Source organism: Myxocyprinus asiaticus, chromosome 38 (assembly GCF_019703515.2).
Source record: "Myxocyprinus asiaticus isolate MX2 ecotype Aquarium Trade chromosome 38, UBuf_Myxa_2, whole genome shotgun sequence".
NCBI lineage: Eukaryota > Metazoa > Chordata > Actinopteri > Cypriniformes > Catostomidae > Myxocyprinus > Myxocyprinus asiaticus.
In genome coordinates, this window is record NC_059381.1 from 31140033 (window position 1) to 31164843 (window position 24811).

General features: G+C 37.0%; 1 protein-coding gene across 4 annotated transcripts in view; it reads right to left on the bottom strand.

Annotated features, from left to right (window-relative positions):
* LOC127428838 (serine/threonine-protein phosphatase 2A 55 kDa regulatory subunit B beta isoform-like) overlaps positions 1 to 24811 on the bottom strand; it is a 132749-nt gene that overhangs the window by 30898 nt on the left and 77040 nt on the right. For 3 of the 4 annotated variants that reach the window (XM_051677473.1, XM_051677472.1, XM_051677474.1), the window contains exon 2: positions 1598 to 1695. In XM_051677473.1, the coding sequence (XP_051533433.1) occupies positions 1598 to 1695 (98 nt within the window). Of the gene's footprint in view, positions 1 to 1597; positions 1696 to 5338; positions 5439 to 24811 lie in introns of those variants that run through there. The other variant, XM_051677476.1, reaches the window with a different exon arrangement.

Sequence of the window (24811 nt, forward strand, 5' to 3'; positions counted from 1 at the left end):
ATTAAAAAGTTGAAATCTGTTTATTTTGATAAAATCAACCCATGGGACATGAAACTGCCCGAACTTGAAGAACACCCAATAACAATTCAGAAATCAATTGTATTGTATAAACAATTGTGAAAAAATTTTAATCTCAAAGAATTGCTTCTCGATTTCCCACCCTAAAAAGTTTGTTGTGCCTAAATTGGATGTTTTGTGCATTTCCTTTGTTTACAGTATGTTATTATGCATTACAAATGTATCCCACATCATCAGAGGACTACATTTACAATTCAAATAGTGCTCCGCATGGAAATGCTTGAAGTTAATTATGCATATAGGACAATCAGCGGCAGCGCAAACAAATGTTAATTGGAAATTTCAGCCTCAACACTGGCTCATATTATGTCCCTCTGTGTAAGCATTATCCCACTGTCGTACTGTAGCTCTTTTACGGCCAAAAACAGAATCTACAACAAGTGTTGAATTCTTCCATTTTCTTTGTTCCTGAAGGCCGTGAAATGTGAGGCAGGTTATGATCTCATGGCACAAAGGTGATCTGGGATTAGAGGAATATCTCAATACCGATCAGACCATGCAAACCTTCAGGGTCAGTTCTCACCTTGGGAAGCATCTAAATCAATAAGCAGAATTCAGACAGGCTGAGAGAAGATGGGGGTATTAATGGAAACAGATTTCCCCTCTGTGGGAGGGAGGGGGTTAAATGGGGGTCTGGAACAGAGTGGGGCATGAATCATGGTGTGGATTAACAGACACCATGAAATCTCTTTAAAGATGATGCGAGGAGGCGGGGTAGACGGCGGGGTTTCACACCGTTGTGCTGCTAGACAAAAAATTGAGGGGGGTTTTAGATCTGAAACAGTTTTCAGACACAACATCATAGATGGTTCACTACCGACACAAAAAAAGCCATTTCAGTTAATAAAAGACAGTTGAATAAAGATAAACTATCATTTTAGGATCTATAAAAACATAAAGGACTCAGTAAAAGTCTTACAGAGCAATGGGCCAAGCGAGGCATGTTGACATGCGCAGTTATAATCGATCTCCAGCAGGCTTTTGCGTAGTAAAGCTACAGTTTTTATCTTTTTATCCCAAGTACACATGACACGTGCATATTCGAATATTTGAAAGAAGGACGTCAGCAACTGTGGTCTGATTAATGTGTATACATGTTGACTGAAGCCGAGCTACAATCAATATCATGCTACATGTTTTATTTAATGTCATCATGAGGCTCTACCACCAAATCAAGGCAAATTAATTTGACTTCAGACTAGTTTGTTCAACAACCATGTGTTTGACTCAGGCAAACCACACATCTAAAAGATGCATTCCTTATATGGTATTGTTTATTATTTTATGTAGTTTCAGACATAACAATCTTGCCAATTTTGAGGTTGGGGTCACGGAAAACTTCCTTGTTGACAGGAGACATGCAACACTAAAGCAATGCCGCATTAACAGAATTCAAACGATGTGAGGTCACAGGTGTGAGTCCATTGGTTATTTAACAACACCTCTGAACATGGCTCATCCAATCAGATTTCAGAAGCTTCTTGAGATTATAAAGAATATATTGTTGAGGCAAAATTACCTCCTGTTCCCTCTGGAAGACCACCACTCGTCCGCCTTTGTCCCCAGTGGCCAAGAGCTCTCCTGTAGAGTTGAACTCAACCGTGGATATGATGTCAGCTGTAAGAGGAGAAATAGATGATATGTAAGAGCGACAAATATTTACATTTCATACTCTACATTGAGAAAATCTGAGATTTACAGTAAGTAAATAAAATGCTAACAAGTAATAATGCAGGGGACATTTTTCAATCTTTAACCCTTTAAGCCAGCTGGACCGCAAGAAAAAAAATTATATTATAAAAAAATATATAATAACAAAATATTAATAACTACAGTCTTGACCAATACAAAATAGGCATCTTTTTAAAGCTTAGACAATACTTTACAATGCATGTATGCATTATGACCAACACTGAACAAGTGCTTTGAAATTTGCAGACAAATCAGAAGTTCCATTCTGATAATTTATTACAATTTTTGCACTGTATATATTATTGTAATTGGTAAAAACAAACTCATGAAATTGCCATGCGTCATATGTTCTTGGAAAATGCTCAAAGAGTAGAGTACAACCAGCCTATTTGTTTTACTCAGAAAAAATATAGTTAGTAATAGCTAAGTTTGTCTTTAACATACATGTTTCATGTGAACAGATGTTGCTCATTTGCCGCATTTTCACTTTTAATTACACGAAAAATAAACAGAACATAAAATATCAAATACCATTACTTAGAGGAGGTGATTATCTTTAAAACAAGCTCACACACAAAGTAATCGGATGCATAGATCATTTGATAACCCACACGAAGCACAATGTGCACACAGTATCTGGCTATCTGGTATCCTGCTATTTGGCTACAAACACATTAGCTTTACTGGAGCAGATGATGTCATTGGAAATGCTGTAGCGTTACAAATCGGACTGGGTTCAGATTGCTCCAACCAGTGGTGATAGTCCTACATATTTGGGCAGAGAATCATGTGATCAATCATTCTAATTACATATGGCCACAAGGAGATGTCGCCAAGTACTTGGAACAGACTCAATGATTCCTCAAATGAAACTCATTCTGTGCAATCTCATAACTAAAATCATGTCTGCATGTTATGCAAACCTTTAGTCATTGTGTTTGCATGTGTAATTAGTTTTTATGTACAATCACAATGTTTTATTTGTTTAGAGAGGTTTTTGGACACTTTGAGACAATATAACTAAACTGAACAGTTCACAGCTGTTCTGAGACCAGTCCCAACCATATCACGTCAGATATGATGACATGCTTATCCAGGTTGATGCCAAGAGCAAACCCCACCCCCCATAAAGAAGTCTGCCTCACCTCCTCACCCCCCCCATCCATCACCAATATGTAAATCCCACTAAATATCATCCACTACCATTATGCCAACAAATATCATCTTCAAAAGCCAAGAAGATGCTAACCAGACCTTTGAAATGTCACACTGGGTGAGAAACAAGAGATTCTAGGTTGACAAAGAGATTGTACTGGACAAGTAGCAGATAGCACACATACAGTATGCCGCATTCTCCGAGGGATGAATGCATGACATCAGATGCACAGAGAGATTTTAGGGTGTAACATCATCAGCAATCCGTGATCCACTTGTGAAAAAATCCCTTGTGCTCATGAAGGACATTATTAAAGATGAAAGATCAGACACACAAAGACATGAACTCTTGCGCCTGTCTGCATACACAGATAAGATCATGGCAGCATGCGGTGGATTAATTGCTTTCAGACAGAATATATTATATTTAGATTTCAAGAGCCAGCCAACACTGCAAAGGCACATGAGGACATGAGTACAGAACGAATTCGATAGTTAAATTAATTATAACAGGAAAGACTGCTTTATGGCAATCTTGCTTAATGGCAGTCTCAAAGTATGGATATTGACATTATTTGCTACAAATATCTCCGTAATCTTTCATCAGAATGTAATAACTTGCTCTTCCCCCGAAATGACTTTACTCCTCGGCTGACGTGTGGGTTATCGGATAATGTTTACTGATATCCAAATAGCTATTATTGTTTTAAGCCATGTCCACACTAATACGTTTTCGTTTGAGACGCATTGATTTCGCTATGTTTATGCCTCTCATTCACACTTGAACAGCACTGTCCTCCACCGAAAATGGAATGCTTAGAAAACGCTCTCCATTACCGTATACTTTGGAAAACGATGGTGTTAGGAAACTGAAAATGGAGTTTTTAAATGAAAACGGAATAGAAAACGGCCTCAGTCTATCATTGTAGGTAACGCAGTCTTTCTAAAATCTTGCTGAGAGTCAATGGTGTTATTCAATCTAATAAAGGTTATGGCAATCATAGAAAATAACAATGGATTTAAAAGAAAAAAGGTGGGATGTGTTGAGATGCTTTCGGCTTCCTCAAAAGGTACCAGCGGTCTTTCAGGCAGTGTTACTCTCGTCAATGAAGTTAGTGATAAAAATTTTCGTTGGCTAGGGCTTTTTGATTTGTCATTGCTAATGAAGATGAAATGAAAAAGACGAAACATGATGATTAAACAATTTTATTTAAAACATACTGTTGGCGAAAATTATGAGAAAAAAATTATACTGCAAGATATGCACTAAATAAAGCACCAAAAAAATTTACTGTGTAACAACATATTGTTCTGAAAAATTCTCACAACATTCACATTTGTTGGTACTGAGGTTGAGGAACAGGTATGTTTAGGGGTAGGGGCAGGGTTATGGTCAGGGTTAGAGTTTTTAAAATTAAGTCCCACCTTCATTTTCTAATTGAAGATCCTGTTTACAGCACATTAAAAAAGCAATGTACAAATTTTCAACCTATCTGGATAGTTAAGCCTGTCTTCCTGGGCCTTTCCTGTGCTATAGAACATACAGTGCCCTTCTAAATACCTAACATGATCTGAAATGTATGTGACCCACTTCCAAACCTACAAAGCCGGTTGGCACTTCAAACAGCTTCATAGCTGGATGGTTCCCATTGTGACATGTTACTGTGTCTAATCGGAAACCCGCCACCACGGTGGTGGGATGGTTAATTAAAACAGCCCCTCTAACAACAGAGAAGCACGAGAAGGAGCACATTGGGTTCCTTTCGGATTGTCAGCATTGTCTCTGGAAGCTCAAACATTTACGCGTTTGTTTGACGTGTCTGCGTTGTGTCTAAAAAATACTTTGTTGTGCCAACAGAAGACTTCAAGGGATAGTTCACCCAAAAAGTCATGATTTACCCTAATGTTGTTTCAAACTCATATGACATTCCGCTTTTTTGATATTATGACAAAATATTCATTTTTGGGTGAACTTACCCTATAAATGTTAAACATTTTGTAGATATTCATACTTTGATATGTCCATGGGAAATATAATAACCATCCATAATCCAAGATCCAAAAATTTCAGCTAATAAATAAAAAATAAAAAACAGTGGTTTTGCATTGTTAACATCCTCTCTTTGTAGGTGAACAAGATATCTATGTATCTTTGTTCATTTTCTGGATATTTCTAGGTTTCCTCACCTTACCCGCAGCTTATAAATGCCAAAGTCACAAAATAAACTGCAAATCTGAGCCCTATATGATACAGCTAGCACACAACAACAGTATTAACACCTTATGCACACTCTCTGGCTGCCACATCAATGCAGTCTCAGATATGGATGAATGACAAAAGGCATTACAGTTAAAGTGCATTAGCAAACAATGCACTAACTCCCTCATCTGTAAAGTACAGATCGATTCCTACCTTTGACACATCTTCCTTGGTCTTCTTCAAGGATATGCATCTGTTTCTCTGGCTTTGAGATGTACTGTTGCTATGCGATCCTTGATGCCAAAAGAAAGGGTTGTTTCTGCTGCACTAACTGCAATTTTCACTCTCTCTCTCTCTCTCTCTCGCTCAATAGAGCAGGTAACTCTATTTGGTGATACTGTATTGTCTGACATTTCGCCCACTTTCGCCTCACAATCTTAAAATGAGTCCAGCAGAGCCCCCGAAATGGTCGGCTTGGAATCATTTGCATAAATCCCAAACAAATAAAGATGATATGACTTCTAAATATTAGCTTTATCCATTCAAAGAGAGAGAGGGGACAAAGTGAGAGAGAGAGAGAGTCTAAGAAAAGATACAGGGATTGAAAAGGGTTGTTTTTTCACCTCAATACACCTCCGTGGGATTTTATATCGACTGCTCGGAGAATTTAAGTGCAGCGTTTCCATGACAACCCTTCTTTGGATTAAAACAAGTGCTGTGTGCGAGTCTTGTAAAGACTTTGTTCTTGTGGTGTGAACTGGCAGCGCACTGAGTGAATTTAGCCCTGCTCAGCTCAGTTTTAACTAGTTATTATCGTACAGTCAGGTTGTCTGTACTAGACCAAACATCCAATATGCCTTACAAATAATATAGCAAAAGTGCTTGTATGAATCTCACAGAACTTGTCTAGAACATGTCTGGGTCAGAGAAAAAAAATTATTTCTTTAAGAATACAATTTCGCTTTAAGATTTTTTAAACTGTGAAATTATTTTCATGTCAATTACACACATTTTATCCAATTTCTCATTAACACAACATAAAAAAAAACAATATATATATATATATATATATATATATATATATATATACACACACATTTTCAAGTATTTATACATAATTTTAGTATTCTCTTGGTACTGCCTTTTATTTTTGCTTGTTTTAATTTTTAAAAAACATTGTAATACAGTAAAAAAAAAAAACTTTTCAGAGAAATGAGAATCATCATTGACAATAGGGCTGAAACGACTGGTCGATGTTGTCGACAATAAAAATTGTCGACAAAAATTGTCTTTGTCGAATAGTCGTTTGATCTAATTTAACGTAACATGAGATCAGATATGAAACAAATGATGTCGCGCGAGAGGAGCACTGCAGGAGAGAAAACACAGCTCACAGTCCAGACGCACTCAAAACTTTCCAAACAGCTTCAGATGATGTAGATCGCAAAGTACGAGGAAATTATACAAAAATAAAAAATAACTAAATACAGAAGCACTCTCGTTGTGAAATACAAAGGAGCAGGAGCTGCCGCTCTATTAAAGCAAAACTTGCATGTCAGAGCATCTTTAAAGGAAACACCCCGCAGTTATATCTTTAATGCATCCTTTATTAAAGTTCAATAAGGAAGCAGGCCATGTAAATAAGTACAAACTCCGAAACCGGCATTTCTCTGTGCGGTTAGCGCTGCTTCTATGAGTCACGTGATGTGACCCGATGTAAGGGGGAGAGATTGAAACTGCACCCGGCTGATGTACACTCTGGCATGGGCACGCTCATCCCTCGCGCATGCTTGCTCCAGTTAGATTATAACGTGATGGCTCGCCACGAAGTGAATCATAATACATATGTGTTGCGGTGTGTATCTTATCGTGAAGAAAATTTGCTGATATGCAGCTCTATTAAGAAGAGAGTTTGTTTTTTGTGAGTTAAAGATGGACTGAAGTGAACAGAAATGTGAGAGAGGTACTCTTCGCCCCATTATACACTGCAACAAAATACGTTTTTGATTTGTTTTTGTTTTGGCTTGTTTTCCAATATAAATATCTAAAACTCCTTTAAAATAAAGTACATTTACTTAAGGAGCTATACTGCAGAAGAAAAAATTGTTATCTGAGAATGTTGAATATAATATTAAATATTTAAATATTTTAAAATATCTAAAAATCCTTAAAACAAGATACATTTACCTGAAGCAGCATATAATATATTTAGACATGCTTTTAGAGAATAGATCTTGAATATAAGTATATTTTGTCTTTACTGCACTTGCAGAAGTATAACCAAGTGAACAAATACACTTATATACAAAATACACTTATATTTAAGATGCATGCTCTTAAAGCAAGTCTAAATATCTTATATGTTGCTTCTCAGATAAATGTATCTTGATTTAAGGATTTTTAGATAATTTTAAATAGAAAACAAGACAAAAACACTTGATAACAATATGATTTTTTGCAGCAATTTATTTTACTGAATTAAACTTAATAAAAAGTATTTTTTTCCTTTAATTCAGTGAATGTCATTTAGAGGTATTTTTAAAAGATGATTTTGTCCTCTTAATTATTAGTAAGCATGTTTAATACAACCTTTTATGTCGGGGCACAAGCTGAATAATCGGTTAAGAGCTAATGATTAATCATTGCAATAATCGCCCGAATAGTCGAATAATCGTTCTAATAATCATTACATTAATTGATAATCAAAATAATCGTTAGTTGCAGCCCTAATTGGAAACAATGGAAATAGTAAAATTAAAATATCTGATTGTGTTGTGGTAATGAGAATTGGGGGAATAAATGGACTTAAGTGTCCTGAAAATAATCTTTGTGAAATATATATATATATATATATATATATATATATATATATATATATATATATATATACATATATATATTTATTTCATATTTTTTTGTATTGATTTCAGGTGAAATATGACCAGAACATTTTCTTGACAGGTTTTGTGAGAATCACCCATTAAGATTTTTTTTACGATTAAGCATAACCCCCTCCCCAAATCCCATTACAGTAATGCAAAAATAAATATATATATATAATAAAAATAAAAAATGCTGAAAATATATAATATTATTTCACTTGAAAATTATTTTCACATCATGGTATAATTTATTGTACAGCCTTCATGCTGGTTTTAATAAAAAAAATATCTGAAGTAAATAAAGCAAAAGTAATGAAACTAAAAGTAAAATTACATTAATCTGAATCTAGTGAGACTGAGAATAATGAGAATTACACCAAACTCAAAAGTAAATCACCTGGGTGCATTACGGTAATGAGAATATGGTTGGGAAAAAGTGCTTAACTATCACAAAAATAATATTACAAAACAAAAATCTAAATGGTCCTGGAATAGGCTTCATTTTCTTTATGCAAAATGTAATTTATATTTTTTTTTTTCTTATTCTTTTTATTTAAATGTGACCTGGACATATTTTCGTGAGATTCCCCTAGTCACGCCCTGCTTGATTTTAACAAGCTATTATCTTATGGCCAGATTGTCTGTACACAGATCAAACATTAATATGCTCTATAAATAATAGCAAAAGTGCTTGCATATATATGGTCCTTGACCTTGCTGAAAATCTACTGCTAAAACAATGTTCTCGATGGCTTCTCTATTTGTCCACAGACCTTATTTAACTGCTCGTATAAATTAGTTGTATTGAATCCAATAGGATTAATCAGAGAAAAGGGAAAGCTCTTAGGTAGTTAAGCTGTTGGCCTGTTCTGTACAACATGTCAGCAACATCAGTTAGTTAGAATAAAGAGTGGTCACTCCTTAGTGAGTTGCACTGAAAATAGGACAACTTGTTTGCATAAAAGAAAAAATTTATGCTGCTGCACTAACAGTGGAAAAGCTTGGCAAACACTCGGCCACTGTGAAAAAATGAGAGTCATCGTGCAGTGAGTTAATGGGCTTTTTTTTTTTTTTAGATTGTCAATGGACATTTAAGCCAGCACTCATGAGCCTTCAGTCTTGGTCCTAATAAAAACTCTGTAAGTGGTTTTGGGCACTTATCATCTGGTCAGGCTGGCAGAGCAGTTTGGCCGTCCAGCTAAACCAGCTAAACACCATGTTTAGCTAGGTTGGAAGAGCAGAAGACAAGCTAAATACTACCTTGGCCAAGCTGAGAGACCAACTAGACCAGCTAAGACCAACAAACCAGTTGAATGACAGCTTGGCCAGGTTAGGAGTCCAACTAGACCAGTTTAAACCAGCTGAGATCAGCAAACCAGTTGAATACCATCTTGGCCAGGCTCAGAGAACAGCCAGACCAGCTTAAACCAGTTGAATGCTACCTTGACCAGGCTGGGAGACCAACCAGACCATCTTAAACCAGTTAAAACTAGCTCTCTGCTTACAGCACTTACAGTCTTGATTAGAATTATACGAAATACAACAGATATTATAACAAAACAAAACAAAAAGGAATGTTTGGGGGCATTTTTCGTTCCCAAATTTTCAATTTTGGTGGCATGGTTAATTTTTGACCGTGTTTGTGACCTACTTGTACAGATGTGCCACAGAACTTTCATTAGAACACTTTTTAATTCTACACATCAAATACAAATATAGGCCAGACAACCACACTCACCCACATTTTAAAAACAATACGTTAAACAACCATATAAGAGCGCACACAGGATCAAGGGCTAAAGTGAATAGGGGGCAGTGAGGGTTGGGGGACAAAATAATTACATAGAAACTATATTAAGATTCCTTGAAGAAGCAGAATTCCAAATGATTTCTCAGAGATGAAAAACACCCTGACCTAATTAGACCCCTGGAGTACCCAATACTTATGTCTGTATTTCTGTATTCTTTTTGGCAGAGAATTTGGCAAGAAAATGTTGGCGACAAAGAAAACCCGAAAACAACTGAACATCTAGGTAGGTAAAGATGGAAAGAAGGCCATATTGATATCATATTTGTAAAAACATTATTGTGTTTGGATCTATGATACATTATATTATTAAATTACAGTATAAACCAGCCTGCTCTCATGCAAATTACATGACTGTGGCAAATTTTTGGCAAAAATTATGTGGTTTACTGCGTGGCGCTAAAAGAGAGATAAATGTTCTCCCAAACATGTGAGATTTTTAAGGTTAATGCTCTATCGAGTTTCTAAATCAACAAATCCTACCTCCCTAACCAAAACCTTAAACCTAACCTAACCAATAGTGTTATAAAAGCGAATGCGAGATGAAAAACCAAAGAGGTTTTTAAGAATAATGCTCTATCAAGGGGGGCCTGGTAGCTCAGCAAGTAAATACTCTGACTTCCACACCTGGAGTCGCAAGTTTGAATCCAGGGCATGCTGAGTGACTCCAGTCAGGCTTCCTAAGCAACCAATTGGCCCGGTTGATAGGGTGGGTAGAGTCACTTTGGGTTAACCTCCTCATGGTCGTTATAATGTGGTTCTCGCTCTCGGTGGGGCACGTGGTGAGCTGTGCGTGGACACTGTGGAGAATAGCGTGAGCCTGCACACGCGCTAGGTCTCCGCAGTAACGCGCTCAACAAGCCACGTGACGAGAAGTGCAGATTGACTGTCTCAGATGCAGAGGCAACTGAGATTTGTCCTCTGCCACCCGGATTGAGGCGAGTCACTATGCCAGCGCATTGGGAATTGGGCATGCCAAATTGGGGAGAAAATCCCCCCCTCCCCCCCCAAAAACAATGCTCTATCGAGTGCTAAATCAACAAAACGTACCTCCCTACCCAAAACCTTAAACCTGAAACTAACCGATAGTGTCATAAAAGCAAATGTGAGATGAAAAACCGAAGAGGTTTTTAAGGTTAATGCTCTATCGTGTGACAAATCAACAAAACCTACCTCCATACCCTAAACCTCAACCTAATCGATAGTGTCATAAAAGCAAATGTGAGATGAAAAACCGAAGAGGATTTTAATGTTAATGCTCTATCGAGTGTTAAATCAACAAAATGTACCTCCCTAGCTTAAAACTTAAACCTAAAACCGAAGAGGTTTTTAAGGTTAATGCTCTATAGGTGTTAAATCAACAAAATGTACCTCCCTACCCTAAACCTTAAACCTAACACCGTGTTACAAATTATTATTATTATTTTTATTTTTTTTATTTTTTTTGGTTTCTGGGTAGTAAGTGTTATTTCCTAATTGCTTATGTGAAAATGGCTATTATTCCCCACAAACTTTGCTTTTGTGGCCAGGACAGTGATATTTTGAAATTTACCTATTTTCCAGAACATTCCAGATAGATTCAGTGCTGAGTAAACTTGGAGTAACTTCTAGAACTTTCCAGTAATATAAATAGTATAAATACAGAGGCCTTAAGCCCACCAGTTAAGTTTAGTTCCAGCTGCCTAAGTGGATACATGTGCAATAGCCTTTGCTGGATGCCTTGAAGTATGATGAGGCTGGGAGGTCACAGGAGACTTCAAAATGGTGGCATTCCTGATGGGTCTCCAAGGCGGTTTTACCAAGTTTCCCTGCTATCTTTGTCTTTGGGACAGCAGGGACACCAAGGCACACTACCACAGGTGGGACTGGCCACAGCGGACCGAGTTCTCTGTGGGGAGGAACAACGTCAAGTGGGAGCCACTGTTGGACCCCCGGAAGGTGCTGATGCCACCACTGCACATCAAATTGGGCCTTATGAAACAATTTGTCAGAACTCTAAATAAGGAGTTGGCAGCCTTCAAGTACCTTCAAGACTTCTTCCCTAAGCTGTCTGAGGCAAAGGTCAAAGCCTGTGTCTTCGTTGGACCACAGATAAAGAAGATCCTGGAGTGCATTGAATTCCCCAAGAAGCTCACTAGTAAGGAGAAAGCGGCTTGGAACAGCTTTGTCACAGTGGTTCGGGGCTTCCTGGGCAATCACAAGGCCGAAAATTATATGGAGCTGGTTGAGACTCTGGTGAAGAACTACGGCACAATGGGCTGTAGGATGTCCCTCAGAGTCCATATCCTTGATGCTCATCTTGATAAATTCAAGCAGAACATGGGAGCGTACTCGGAGGAGCAAGGCGAGCGCTTCCACCAGGATATACTGGACTTTGAACACAGTATAATGAGAACATGATGGGAGACTACATTTGGGGGCTGATTCATGAAGTGATTTACAGTATAATCGTAAATCTCGAAAAACTATTCATTTTTGTATTACTTTAGTATAAATACATGTTAATTTGGATTCATATGTTGTTTTTTTCTGACTTTGTGTGAACGTAAATACACAAATTCACCCGTTTTCTCATTGGAAATAGGTAAATTTCAAAATATCACTGTCCTGGTCACAAAAGCAAAGTTTGTGATGAATAATAGCCATTTTCTATACTTTTGAGGCATAAGCAATTAGGAAATAACACTTACTACCCAGGAACAAAAACTGTTACATAGTGTAATCGATAGTGTCATAAAAAGCAAACGTGACATAAAAAACGCAATTGCTAAAGCAACCACGCCATTTTGTGGTGCTTCTATGACACTTTCGGCACACGTATCAACTCGTGTGCTCTTCTGACTTGTACCTCGGTTCTTTGCATCACAAGTGCTCTATCAGTTGAGATACTGTGCAATTTTATCAAACTTGAACAAGCTTGCAAATGTAGTTGGATTTGTAATGCAAACATTAAAATGTATCACCTTACAAGTCATGCATTACAGTAAAAATGTTTAGATGTCATAAGATAGCATTTTGTGAGGAACAGGGTGAAATAATTTTATGAACTGATAATCTGTCGTTTTACTCGTAATTTGTGTGAAAGTGAATAAAAGTCATTGTTGTTGTAGCGCCTCTAGTGTTCATTTCACCAGGAAACTGCCGCAATATGTACAACAATCCACATAAAAATCATTTTGCAGGGCCTGGGTAGCTCAGCAAGTGAAGACGCTGACTACCACACCTTGAGTCGCAAGTTCGAATCCAGGGAGTGCTGAGTGACTCCAGTCAGGCTTCCTAAGCAACCAATTGGCGCGGTTGCTAGGATGGGTAGGGTCACATTGGGTTAACCTCCTCGTGGTCGCTATGATGTGGTTCACCCTCTTGGTGGGGCACATAGTGCGTTGTGCATGGATGCCGCAGAGAATAGCGTGAAGCCTCCACATGTGCTAGGTCTCCGCGGTAACGAGCTCAACAAGCCACGTGATAAGATGAGCGGACTGACCGTCTCAGACATGGAGGCAACTGAGATTTGTCCTCTGCCTCCCGGATTGAGGCGAGTCACTACGCCACCACAAGGACTGAGTGCATTGGGAATTGGGCATTCCAAATTGGGGAGAAAAATAATTTTGCAAAAATGTAGATACAGGATACAGTAGTAACATGACTCACAGTAAGACTGACCAGGTTGGTATAAAATGGTGATTAAAAATAGTTTAATATTAGCTCATAACTAGTCTTGCAAAGTCTGGTCTTCATTGCAGGTTATTCTGGCCAAGAATTTATCATTTCTTAAATGATTGCACAGGAAACACACAGAAAAGTGTAAAATGTGTAGATACTAGGAGTACAGTACAGAAAATAAGTACAGCCTATTTCACAGACATATTGAAGAAAACAAAGAAAAATGTAACTCATGGATATCTAATTTACTTGCCATTTTGCTCAGAAAACTCTGAATATCTTTCCAAGATGTAATGGCACTGAAAAGGCAAACTTGGCAAATCCAGTAATTATTTCATCCTCAAAATGAAATCAACACAGTACCTTTTAAAACAATGTAGGCAGTCTGTAGACATGCTGTCTGAGTTTAAAATTAGCTGAGACATAACTGATTCCTCTTCTGTATTTATTCTACAAATTTCCAGTTGTGTTAAATGTGTGTTTTTGTAAGGAAGAGTTATCAGATTCAGCAGATAGATGATGTGAGATAGACAGTAATAGTGTGTGTAATAATAGTTGTGGAGATTTGGGAAGGGCTGTTTGGACAGAATCACAGAGAGCTGATGTGTGTTAGCTGGTAACTTGGCAGCCAAAGTGTTATTGAAAGCTGGATCTACCCATTATTAACACATTAGGAATGCGAGGAACTGAATAGAAGAGCTAATTAATGGAGCAACTCAGATGAGTGTGCGAGCTAAGGGATTTGTTCCTGTGATTATGCCCAAGCTCTATCAATGACTGCTGTCAATTCATTAGTAAAGAATATTTATTGTAACAAAGAGGCTTTTCAATGTTTTTTTCTCGCTTTTCAATAAATACATGAAATTGTAGGCCTATATCTTCTATATGTGTGAATTACAATTTGTTTAATGTTGAAATGTTGTCTCCCTGGCATTGTTTCAAAACCTAGTAAGCTACATACGTAAGCATCATTTTTAGGCACCCTAGGTGTGCTCCAGATGCGATGTCTGTTTCAAAAGTAAGAGAAATTAGGTTTGAAACAACTTGAGGGTGAGTAAATAATGATAGGATTTAAAATTTTGGGGGAACTATCCCTTTGGTGCTTGGTCATCTCTGAGATTGGACTGCCCCCAATGCAAAAATATATTCTTTGCCATATGTTGCAGAGAGATTTCATTTTGTTTTCTAATGGAAGTACATATCTATCAATTCACCTACCAACTTTATATTGCCTGGTGGATCTGGAGTGAGAAAATAAATCAAAAAGCCAGTTGAGCGCGCAAACGCAGCTGGGTTAAAGTTCACCATAATGTGTGAAACCAGACTGTCCCCAATTGAAAACCTTTTTCGTTATAACATACAGATGACTCCAGGGTTGCAATAAAGCAAGCAAGTTCTTTGACTCCCTGATTGTGGCGAGATTGGATCCATTGGTGTTTTCTGTGCTGATGGTCTCAGCAGAAGATGAAAGGCTAAAATTAGCATAGAGAGGATGCAGATAGTGCTGGATTCGAGGCTGTGCTGAAATTGAAGTGCAGAGGGTGAGCAGGACAAAAGTAGAAAGGCGAGACGGAGGTTTCATTATGAAAAAGGGAGTGAATTTATTCCAAGCTGCTTCAAAACCACCAAGTTTCAGACAATCATTTTTTTTTAAAAGACACATAGGTACAGCTGGCATGCCTTCATTTCTCCAGCTTAGATTTGTTAGCATCCATATCATTTTTGGTGGTACTGAAAATATAATAAGATCTGGTGGAGGGGCAAAGCCCTATCCTAGCATTAGGAGAAATGCCTCAACTACAATATTTAAAGGGTTAGGTTTAGGGTAATTATGTTTGATAATGTTTGTTAGTGATGTGTTTATATGGTAAATGTTTATATGGTCATTAGATAAAACTTAGAAGAGAAGGAGTCTTATAAGAGCTGGTAGGAATAAAGAAATACATTTCATACAGGCATTACCTACTAGTAACTAGGGGTGGAAATCTTCAGGCATCAGATTTTTATTCAGGAAACACAATCCAATTACCAAAAGATTCACGATTTTGCGTCTTAATTTTTCAGCCACAGTATACAAGCACAAATCTTAAGCTAAGGTGGCTAAAAGCATGCTTCTGTCTAAGCATACTGCATAAAAGTCTTCTCTGACCTGCCAATAGAAATATAAGCAGGTAAAAAGAAACCATCAGAGGTGGCTCTGCAGCATTTGTCCTGTGAAAAAATGTTGTCTATTCCTCAGAAGACTTCAGAAGACTTGAAAATGTAACACATGAGTAGTATGGAATACTTTTATGAAACTTTCATCATCATTTTGGAGTTCGACTATCCATTTAAACGTTGTCATTGTTAAACATTTCCTCTTGTTTTCTATAGCTGTGGATGACAATTATCAACTTTCAAGCTTGTTATACATTGTGTCCTGTGATTGTGATTCTTGTGTAAATACACTTATACCACCTCTGCGCTGCATTAAACAGAAGTATTATAATAATTCATTTAAAATTATGATCTAAAATTCTTGTGGATTGATCCAGAATCGTTTGAAAAAGAATTACAATTAATCTGAATAGATTTTATTTCCTTTATCCTTACTGATAACATACTGGTAACATACTGTAACACAGTATCATGCTTTTACTCAAAAAACATGCTATAATTCAGGCAAAAGCTGATTGCATAAGTTGATTTCCAGGTACTACAGTTAAGAAAAGACATAGGGATGACAGCATGTAGAGTTTAATGCTAAACAACTGCATGAAGATAGATTAGTGTTCTGAGGTATATAAATTACGTGCGTCACAGGGATTGACTAGATAATCGTACCGGTTGCACCCTGACCCCGTTTCAAAACCACAAGCTAAAGGCAATGAACTCTTGTCTAATATACACCTCTGGAAATATATGCTAATAGACTCATAAGTCATTTGCACTCATTGCCTCAACAGATGTCAACAGGACCATAACACCATTAGTTTAGATGACTATCATTGTTTCCTGTTGATTAGACCTGCTGCACTAAGTGGCTTAGGTAACTGTTGCTAATCTTTTTTTAATGAACAACAAACAGGGTCATCCAAAATTCTCTCTGGGGTTGTAAATAATGATCCACGCTAGCCGGCGGCCATGTCACAGATCACCTTAGGCACGTATTGGTCGGGACAGTCTGATCTAAACCTGAATTCAATTAGCCAGGCCAGTCAGCATATCAACAGAACAGTTAACACTTCATTTCAGATGTGCAGGTGTAAACCAAGGGGTCAGGGTTCGGATGGTTAGCATGATCCAGTTATCCCATGCTGGTGTTATTTACTATTGTATGGGGTAAAAAATGTCTTACTTCATTGATGGCCATTCAAAAGTACTTTGATAGAAGCAACATATAAATCACAAATATGCAATTATAATAATAATAATTAAATGCATAAAATAGATAGTCTAAATAGATGAATAGATTAATTAATAAACAAATAAAATTATTTGTGGACTAGTTGGACAAGTTGGTAACAAAGTGGTGGCATGATTGATGCAGACAACAGTATAAATTAATAATAGAAAGAGAAGAAAAAAAGTCATTAACTTGCTTCCGTGCATGAAAATCATCCATATCATCATCCTACATTTATTTGGCAGACGCTTTATCCTCATCTCCTCTTCCTCTCTGACACCCAAAGGCTCTCTCACACATTCTGCATTGCTGTCACCGTTATCACTTTTGGGAGTAAAGAGCAGACCACCACTTTATTTGTGAATATCCCTAAAGCGCATCTTCCAAACGTCTCCTCATTTTGCACTCCGCAATAATATGTAATATTTAATGAATGCTTTTAATAGAGCTGTTCAGCCGTGACAGCAATTTGTAGGCGAACCCAGAAGTCTAATTCGCCAAGGGTTCCCTCTGGATTTTCCTATGGGTTTTTATAATGGGGTTTTTGAACTTATGAGTTAAATAAGGTCTGTGGTAAACATTACTTGATGATACGTGGGCGTTTTGTTCTACAACATAAATTACACACTTTCATACCTCAAACGTGAATTTTGAAGCCGCTGTGTGTTTAACACACAGTACCATCCCAATGGTGAAGCATGATGGTGGTAGCATCATGCTGTGGGGGTGTTTTTCAGCGGCAGGGACTGGGGGACTGGTCAGGGTTGAAGGAAAGATGAACGCAGCAAAATACAGAGATATCCTTAATGAAAACCTGGTAAAGAGTGCTCAGGACCTCAGACTGGGCTGAAGGTTCACCTTCCAACAGGACAATGACCCTAAGCACACAGCCAAGACAACGCAAGAGTGGCTTAGGGACAACTCTGTGAATGTCTTTGAGTGGCCCAGCCAGAGCCCGGACTTGAACCCAATTGAACATCTCTGGAGAGACCTGTAAATGGCTGTCCACCGATGATCCCCATCCAACCTGATGGAGCTTGAGAGGATCTGCAGAGAAGAATGGCAGAAAATCCCCAAATCCAGGTGTGCAAAGCTTGTAGCATCATACCCAAAAAGACTTGAGGCTGTAATCGCTGCCAAAGGTGCTTCAACTAAGTGCTGAGTTAAGGGTCTGACTATCTATGTCAATGTGATATTTCAGTTTTTCTTTTTAATAAATTTGTTATTTAGAAGTTATCAAAAATATGTTTTTTGCTTTATCATTATGGGGTATGGAGTGTAGATTGATATGAGAAAAAGAGCATTTTAGCATAAGGCCTGCAACATGACAAAATGTGAAAAAAATGAAGGGGTCTGAATACTTTCTGAATGGGAAGATTTTCTTTGGTAATAATGAATGTACCCCTGGGGGCTGAAGCTAAAATATTTCTTTTCATGAATAAATTGAATGGAGTTGCCGGGGGGTGTTTGGCTTGGCAGCACCACTTACAGAGAACCAGTCAATAACAAACGGGTACCGCTTTGAATCTAATGATCCAGAGAGACTGCATGCAAACTGTGATAGAGCAGTAGACCGCTGGAGTTTGCTTTCTGCTTACCCACAGTGCAACTCTCTGACAGAGGCCAAAGGCCTAAGGGAACTTGTATGTACAGTACAGTAGGGTTCAGGTCAAAAATATGGAGTAACTATAAATAGAAATTCAATATTTGTGTTGCTGGCTGATGTTTAGTGAAAAGAAATGCTAGACTTGCCACGTCAAATCATTTTATTCTTTTTAAAAAAATGGATCATCCGTCATTAATGGAACTGATAGATCTCTGAAACCATAGCCTATTATACATTATAATTATCAACAGGAGTTTTTGATACTGACAGGATCTATCCTTACACACACACACACATACATACATATACATATACATACATATATAAATAAATAGGTGTCAATTTTTTTTTTTCCATTGATCCAGTGAAAATTAAATGTGAAAATGAAAATGCAGCGTGCAGTCTACTTCATTTAAATTTGCATTATACAGTTTAGCTATGCCTGTACTTAAAGCTAATGTTTGTATGTCAAATCATACTTTGGGTTCACAAAGTGTTCATCTCTATGAAAAGTACTACTGCATGTACTTTTATTTAAAGTTCACACAAAAATGAAAATTCATGAAAGTTATCATTTACTCACCCTTATGTTGTTCTAAACCTTTTTTTTTTTTTTTTTATGCAACACAAAATTAGCTATATATGAGATTTATAATTCTTGAATATTTGTCCAAGCTGCTCTTTTCAATACAATGAAAGTGAATAGTAGCCTAACTGGGGCCGTCAATTTACAAAAAGTATCAGAAAAGCAGTCCATACCACACATTATTTAACAGAATGTCCACGCTGCTCTTTTTCATGTAGACATCCCTCACACAATATAATTTAGATTGTTTTTGCAAGGTATGGTAGTGTTTGGGATTTATTTTTTATTTATTTTTTTATGAATGAAATTGAAAAATAACCGGGCTGATCAAGCTCCCAAAATGACAAAAAAGCACTATAAAAGTAACATGAAAATAGTCCATATGACTTACACATACAGTATGGTGCTATATTCCAAGTCTTTTGAAGACATACAATAGTTTTGTGTGAGATGTTTTCACCACAAACCTGGCATTCTGCCAGTTCAAGTGTGTTCATTATGCATGAAAGAACTTTGTTTTCATTCAAACAGAGGTGTAACACTCTCCAAAAAAATAATAAGGAGCAGAAGAAACTACACAAACCTAGTTGGTTCTCACATGAATTGTGAATGTGCCAGGTTTAAATGTGCAGAAGTCTTAAGAAACTTTGAGAACTATGGCAGAAGACAAGGCATTGAAAGGGCTATTTTTATGGTACTTTTTGGAGCTCGATCGGCCCAGTTATGTTACTAATCATTAGTGCTGTCAGTCGATTAAAATATTTAATTGCGATTAATCACATGATTTTCATAGTCAATCACAATTGTGTTCCATGGAAAAAAGTGGATGAATTTGGATGAGTTCAGAAAATGGAATATTTTTACATTTCTGAAAATTTTGAACAACATGAGGTTGAGGAGATAAAGTCAGTACCTTTTTCATTTTTAGTGAACTATCCTTTTAAATGCACAGATATACAGATAAACTGCCTCTCCTGGTCCCCTATACAGCAGTTAAAGGCTTTTACCCATATGGACTTTAATTCCCTGCAGTGTTGGCCTTCCATTGTTGCCTGCTATGGCCAGTAGGAAGCTTTTGTATTGGGTGGCTTGATGCTGACTGGGAGTATTGCAGTAAAAATAAAGAGGCATTTTGCTGAGCTCAGGTACTGAAGCAGCAGTACCCTTCCACTGCGGAGGTGGAATAAGGCCCACTCCATAAGGATCCATAAATAACCCCTCAGGTATGTACAGGCTTGGAGGAAATAAATCAATCCTGATTTATGACTGTGTACCAGCACTTAAAGATTCAGAGAGCCAAGCAAAATGCAGAAATTATTTAGGTTAACAGGACAGTTCACCCAAAAATGAGAATTCTGTCTTCATTTTCTCCTCATTCACCATTCTCTTTCTTTGCATCTTTTTTCCAAACAATGAAAGTGAATCATGACTGAGGCTGTCAGTGCTTTGCATTCTGCCCTAACATCTCCTTTTGTGTTCCATGGAAGAAACTAGGGATATGCACGAGTAATGGACTAATTGAGTACTTGTTCTGCATCAACTTTTCGATTCTTAAAAACACAATTTGAATTTCGCAAATTGATTTTTGTTTTTGTTTTTTGTTTTTTCGTATTTTCCTGCCATAAACAGTGCTAATTTATCCTATACTTTCTCTCTGAATCTCTCACCAAATCTCGCAGTTACAATTGAATCTATTCGGGGGCGCTGTGGATGTGTGTCGTCAAGGTGTTGGATGAGAGAAGATCCTACATGATGCCGTATATGCTTTTGAAAGCAAAGCCTAGTGTTGCACACTAGCAATACTTGTAATATTTTTATTCTTTTTTAATTTTACTCTATTGATATTCGGTTTTTGTTGGAGTCATGCAAACCAACAGACGAGGATCTGCTTTTATGGTGGAAAGAAACTGCGAAGCGGTACGAGAAGCTCGGAAGCTTATCAGACAGGTATGTGCATTAAATAACATGGGCAGAGCGCATTTTATAAAATGCCAACTTTCACCACTTGTTTTTATGAATAATAATGTGAAATTATAAAAATGTGATGGCCTTTATGTAGACTCAGAGTTTATATACTGTATGTGCATTACCCTAATGCTGTCAGCATTGGTATCTACATTTCTAAGCGTTGGGTGAGTGCAAATGTTCTTTTCTTTCTTTTTCACTTTTTTTTCTTCTTTTTTATTAATGCATATTGTTTATTTCATTTTTTTCCCCCAATAGAAAAGCAGTGTTTTCTTATCTTATTTTGAATCCGTTCTTGGTAACGTTTGTGAATTAAACAAAATATAAATTTCATGTACGTGTCACTTACATACACTTAATTGACGATTAATCGAATATTAGTTTTTTGTGGGTTAGAGTACTTGACTACATTTTTTTTTAAAATGCCCATCCCTAGAAGAAACAAATTCATGCGGGTTTGAAATAACTTATGGATGAGTAAATGATGACAGAATTGTCATTTTTGGGTGAACTATCCCTTTAAAAATAATTTAACTTGACTTGGGTTTACAGTTATATGCATACTGCAGCTCTGAGTGTGACTAAGCAGTCCATAGCGAGAGAGCACATCTGTGAATGTGACATCTGGTCCACATTAATGGGTCTGGCTGTTATCGCTACTGCAGTTGCTTATAAATGCTTTAACATCACCATTCAGTGGTACCCTGCACATTGGCAACATCTGCAACCGTATGCATCTCTAATACAGGTTTATTGTGCTCATACACTGTAAACGGAGACGAATATAAACTGTTAATGTGCGAAACAGATTTCTCACACACATCAGTGTGACAAATTCCCTCTTTTTCCATTGCCAAGGTTTCTGAGCTATGCTGCACATCTCGCCAACATCTCAGAATGTCCAGTCTGCTCTTTTCCATACAACGAAACTAGACAGTGGCCAGTGGCTGTCATGCTTCAAAAACTGGCTAAGCTTTTTTTGACCATGTTTAAGATGACCGTAGCTGGTTTAAGCTGGTCTCCCGTTTTCAGCTGCTTTAGTTAGGCGGTCAGTTGGTCACCCAGCATAAACTGTTAAAAAGTGCCCAAATCCCCTTTAAAACAAGCCAACAGACAAGTTATACAAGACTGGGAGACCAGCTAATACCAACAAAGCAGCTAAGGCTAGTTTAAGTTGTGTTTTTCAGCAGGGAGGGAGAAAAGGTATCATGAAAGTAGTTTTTGCAAATTTTGTACTACAATCCAACTCTTCTAATGCCATAAAATAGCTTTGTGTGAGGAACAGACTGAAATTGAAAGTTGTTCTTTACTGAAAATCTTGTCTTCTGCCTATTGAAATCTAGAGCATTCATGATGTAACCATCATGTTTGCATCAGCCAATAGAGCAGCAGACATAACATCAAAACAGTAAAGAGGAATGTGAAGAAAGTGCATACAAACTTAACTGGCTTTGACATATATTGTGAAAGTGCCATACATGTTGAAGTGTGAAAAATATTTGAGACCTAGTGCGGAAGGCAAGATTTTTAGTTAATAACGACTGGCATGGCGAGCCGAATTAACTTTTAATCATGTGGGGGATATTAATTATAGATATCAACAATTCAGTTAAATTGTTTACTATAAAATGCTTATTCTTAATATCAGGAATGGAATTACTACTAATAAAAGTGCTCATTTTTTAAATTAGGTGTGCACTAGTAAAAACGTTAATTCTTAATATAAAAAAATGACATCAATTCTTGTGAAAATTCCCATTCTGTAAAACAAAACATAATTCTTAATACCTGTAACTGCATTTTCACTAGTAGAATTACACAATTATCTGTCATTCACTCAAGTTCATAATGCAATAACAGACATCTATCATTATTTTTTCAATATTTGAAATTCTAAATACACAAATCATATTACTATACTCGAGTAAAAATTGCCATTTTTGATACCACAATTATAGCATTATATTTCCACTAGTGTAAATGTCCATTCCTGATATCAACAACTGAATTACATCTAGTAAAAATTATCATTTTTGATATTGGTAATTTGGTTTTCACTAGTGCAATGCTAATTTCATATATCTATAATGTTATTGTAACAAGTAAAAAAAAAAAAAAAAACTTTTCAGATATATTTATTTACTCTTCAATTTACTGATATCTGAGATCCATTTCCAGATATCTGAAATAAAAAATCTAACATGTTGCAATACATTTACAGATATAAAAAATGTATTTGCATTTTCACTAGTTGTAATTCAATCGCTGACATCAGGAATGGATCTATGTACTGGCAACAATGTAATTATTAACATAATAAAAAAAATAATAGTAAGAAGTGCATTGCTGATATGTGAAATTGGAATTTCAATTAGTAAGAAATTAATTATAGCTTTTACTAATGAAAACCTAATTATTGATTTCAAAAATGAGATTTTCATTAGTAATAATTCCATTGCTTATGTCAAGAATAAGCATTTTAACTCGTGAAAATGTAATTAAAGGTATCATAAATTAATATCCTGCACATGATTAAGTGTCAATTCGGTGGGGGCCTGTGTAGCTTAGCGATTAGACGCTGACTACCACCCTTGGAGTCACGAGTTCGAATCCAGGGTGTGTTGAGTGACTCCAGCAGGTCTCCTAAGCAACCAAATTGGCCCGGTTGCTAGGAAGGGTAGAGTCACATCGTGCTCGCTATAATGTGTGGTTCTCGCTCTCAGTGGGGCACGTGGTGAGTTGTGCATGGATGCCGCGGAGAATAGCGTGGGCCTCCACACACGCTATGTCTCGTGGTAACGCGCTCAACAAGCCACGCATCACAAGCCATAAGATGCGTGGATTGGCGGTCTCGGATGCAACTGAGATTTGTCATCCGTCACCCGGTGAGTCACTACACCACCACAAGGACTTAGAGCAATTCGGAATTCCAAATTGGGGAGAAAAGGGAGAGAAAAAAAAAAGTGTAAATTCAGCTTGCCATAGCAGCCTGGACATTCTGTTAAATAACTCCTAAGAGAAAACGATTATGGGAGTTACATGAGGGTAAATGATGAAAGAATTTACATTGATTTGCAATTTTAACCAATTTTCTTAAAGGAATTGTTTCAATGTTCGTGCTAAATATACATACACGTGTATTCTGACAGGGTTCTCTCGTTTTTAATGTATTGGTCTCTAGTGTCTCGACTGTGAACACAAATGCTAATGTGCCATCTTTGACTGGGGATATTAGCAAGTAAAATTGAATAAGTTAACCCCTCTGGCTGAGAGAACGATTGCTTCACTACATCGACAGAGCAGAACAGCTGGCAAAGTCATCATGGAATTGAAAGACTTCATCACACCTCTAATTACAAAATGAGCTTGTCACATTAGAAATACTTTACATTCTTAAATGCTCTGCCACATCTCTATGATTTTGTATAAGCAACAACCTGGTGTAGCTTACTACAGTTAAGAAATATTACTGTTTAACTTTTGACAATTATGAAAAGACCTGCATTACAAAAATTGAGTATGTGGATTAAAAAAAGTGTTAAAGGAATACTGCACCTAAAATTTTTTGGGTGAACTATCCCTTTAAATAAATTAAGAAAATAACAGTCATACAAGCTTTACATGTTTCCGAAGTATATTACATGCATATTTACATAAACCAACAATATGGCCGACATTTTCCCGTTACGGTGCACCTCACTGTTTTTCTGTGTCTTGTGCCATGAGCTCCATGTTTTTAAGATGCAGTGTCAAGTTTAAAATAGTTTACATTTTGACACACAGTGGATCAAT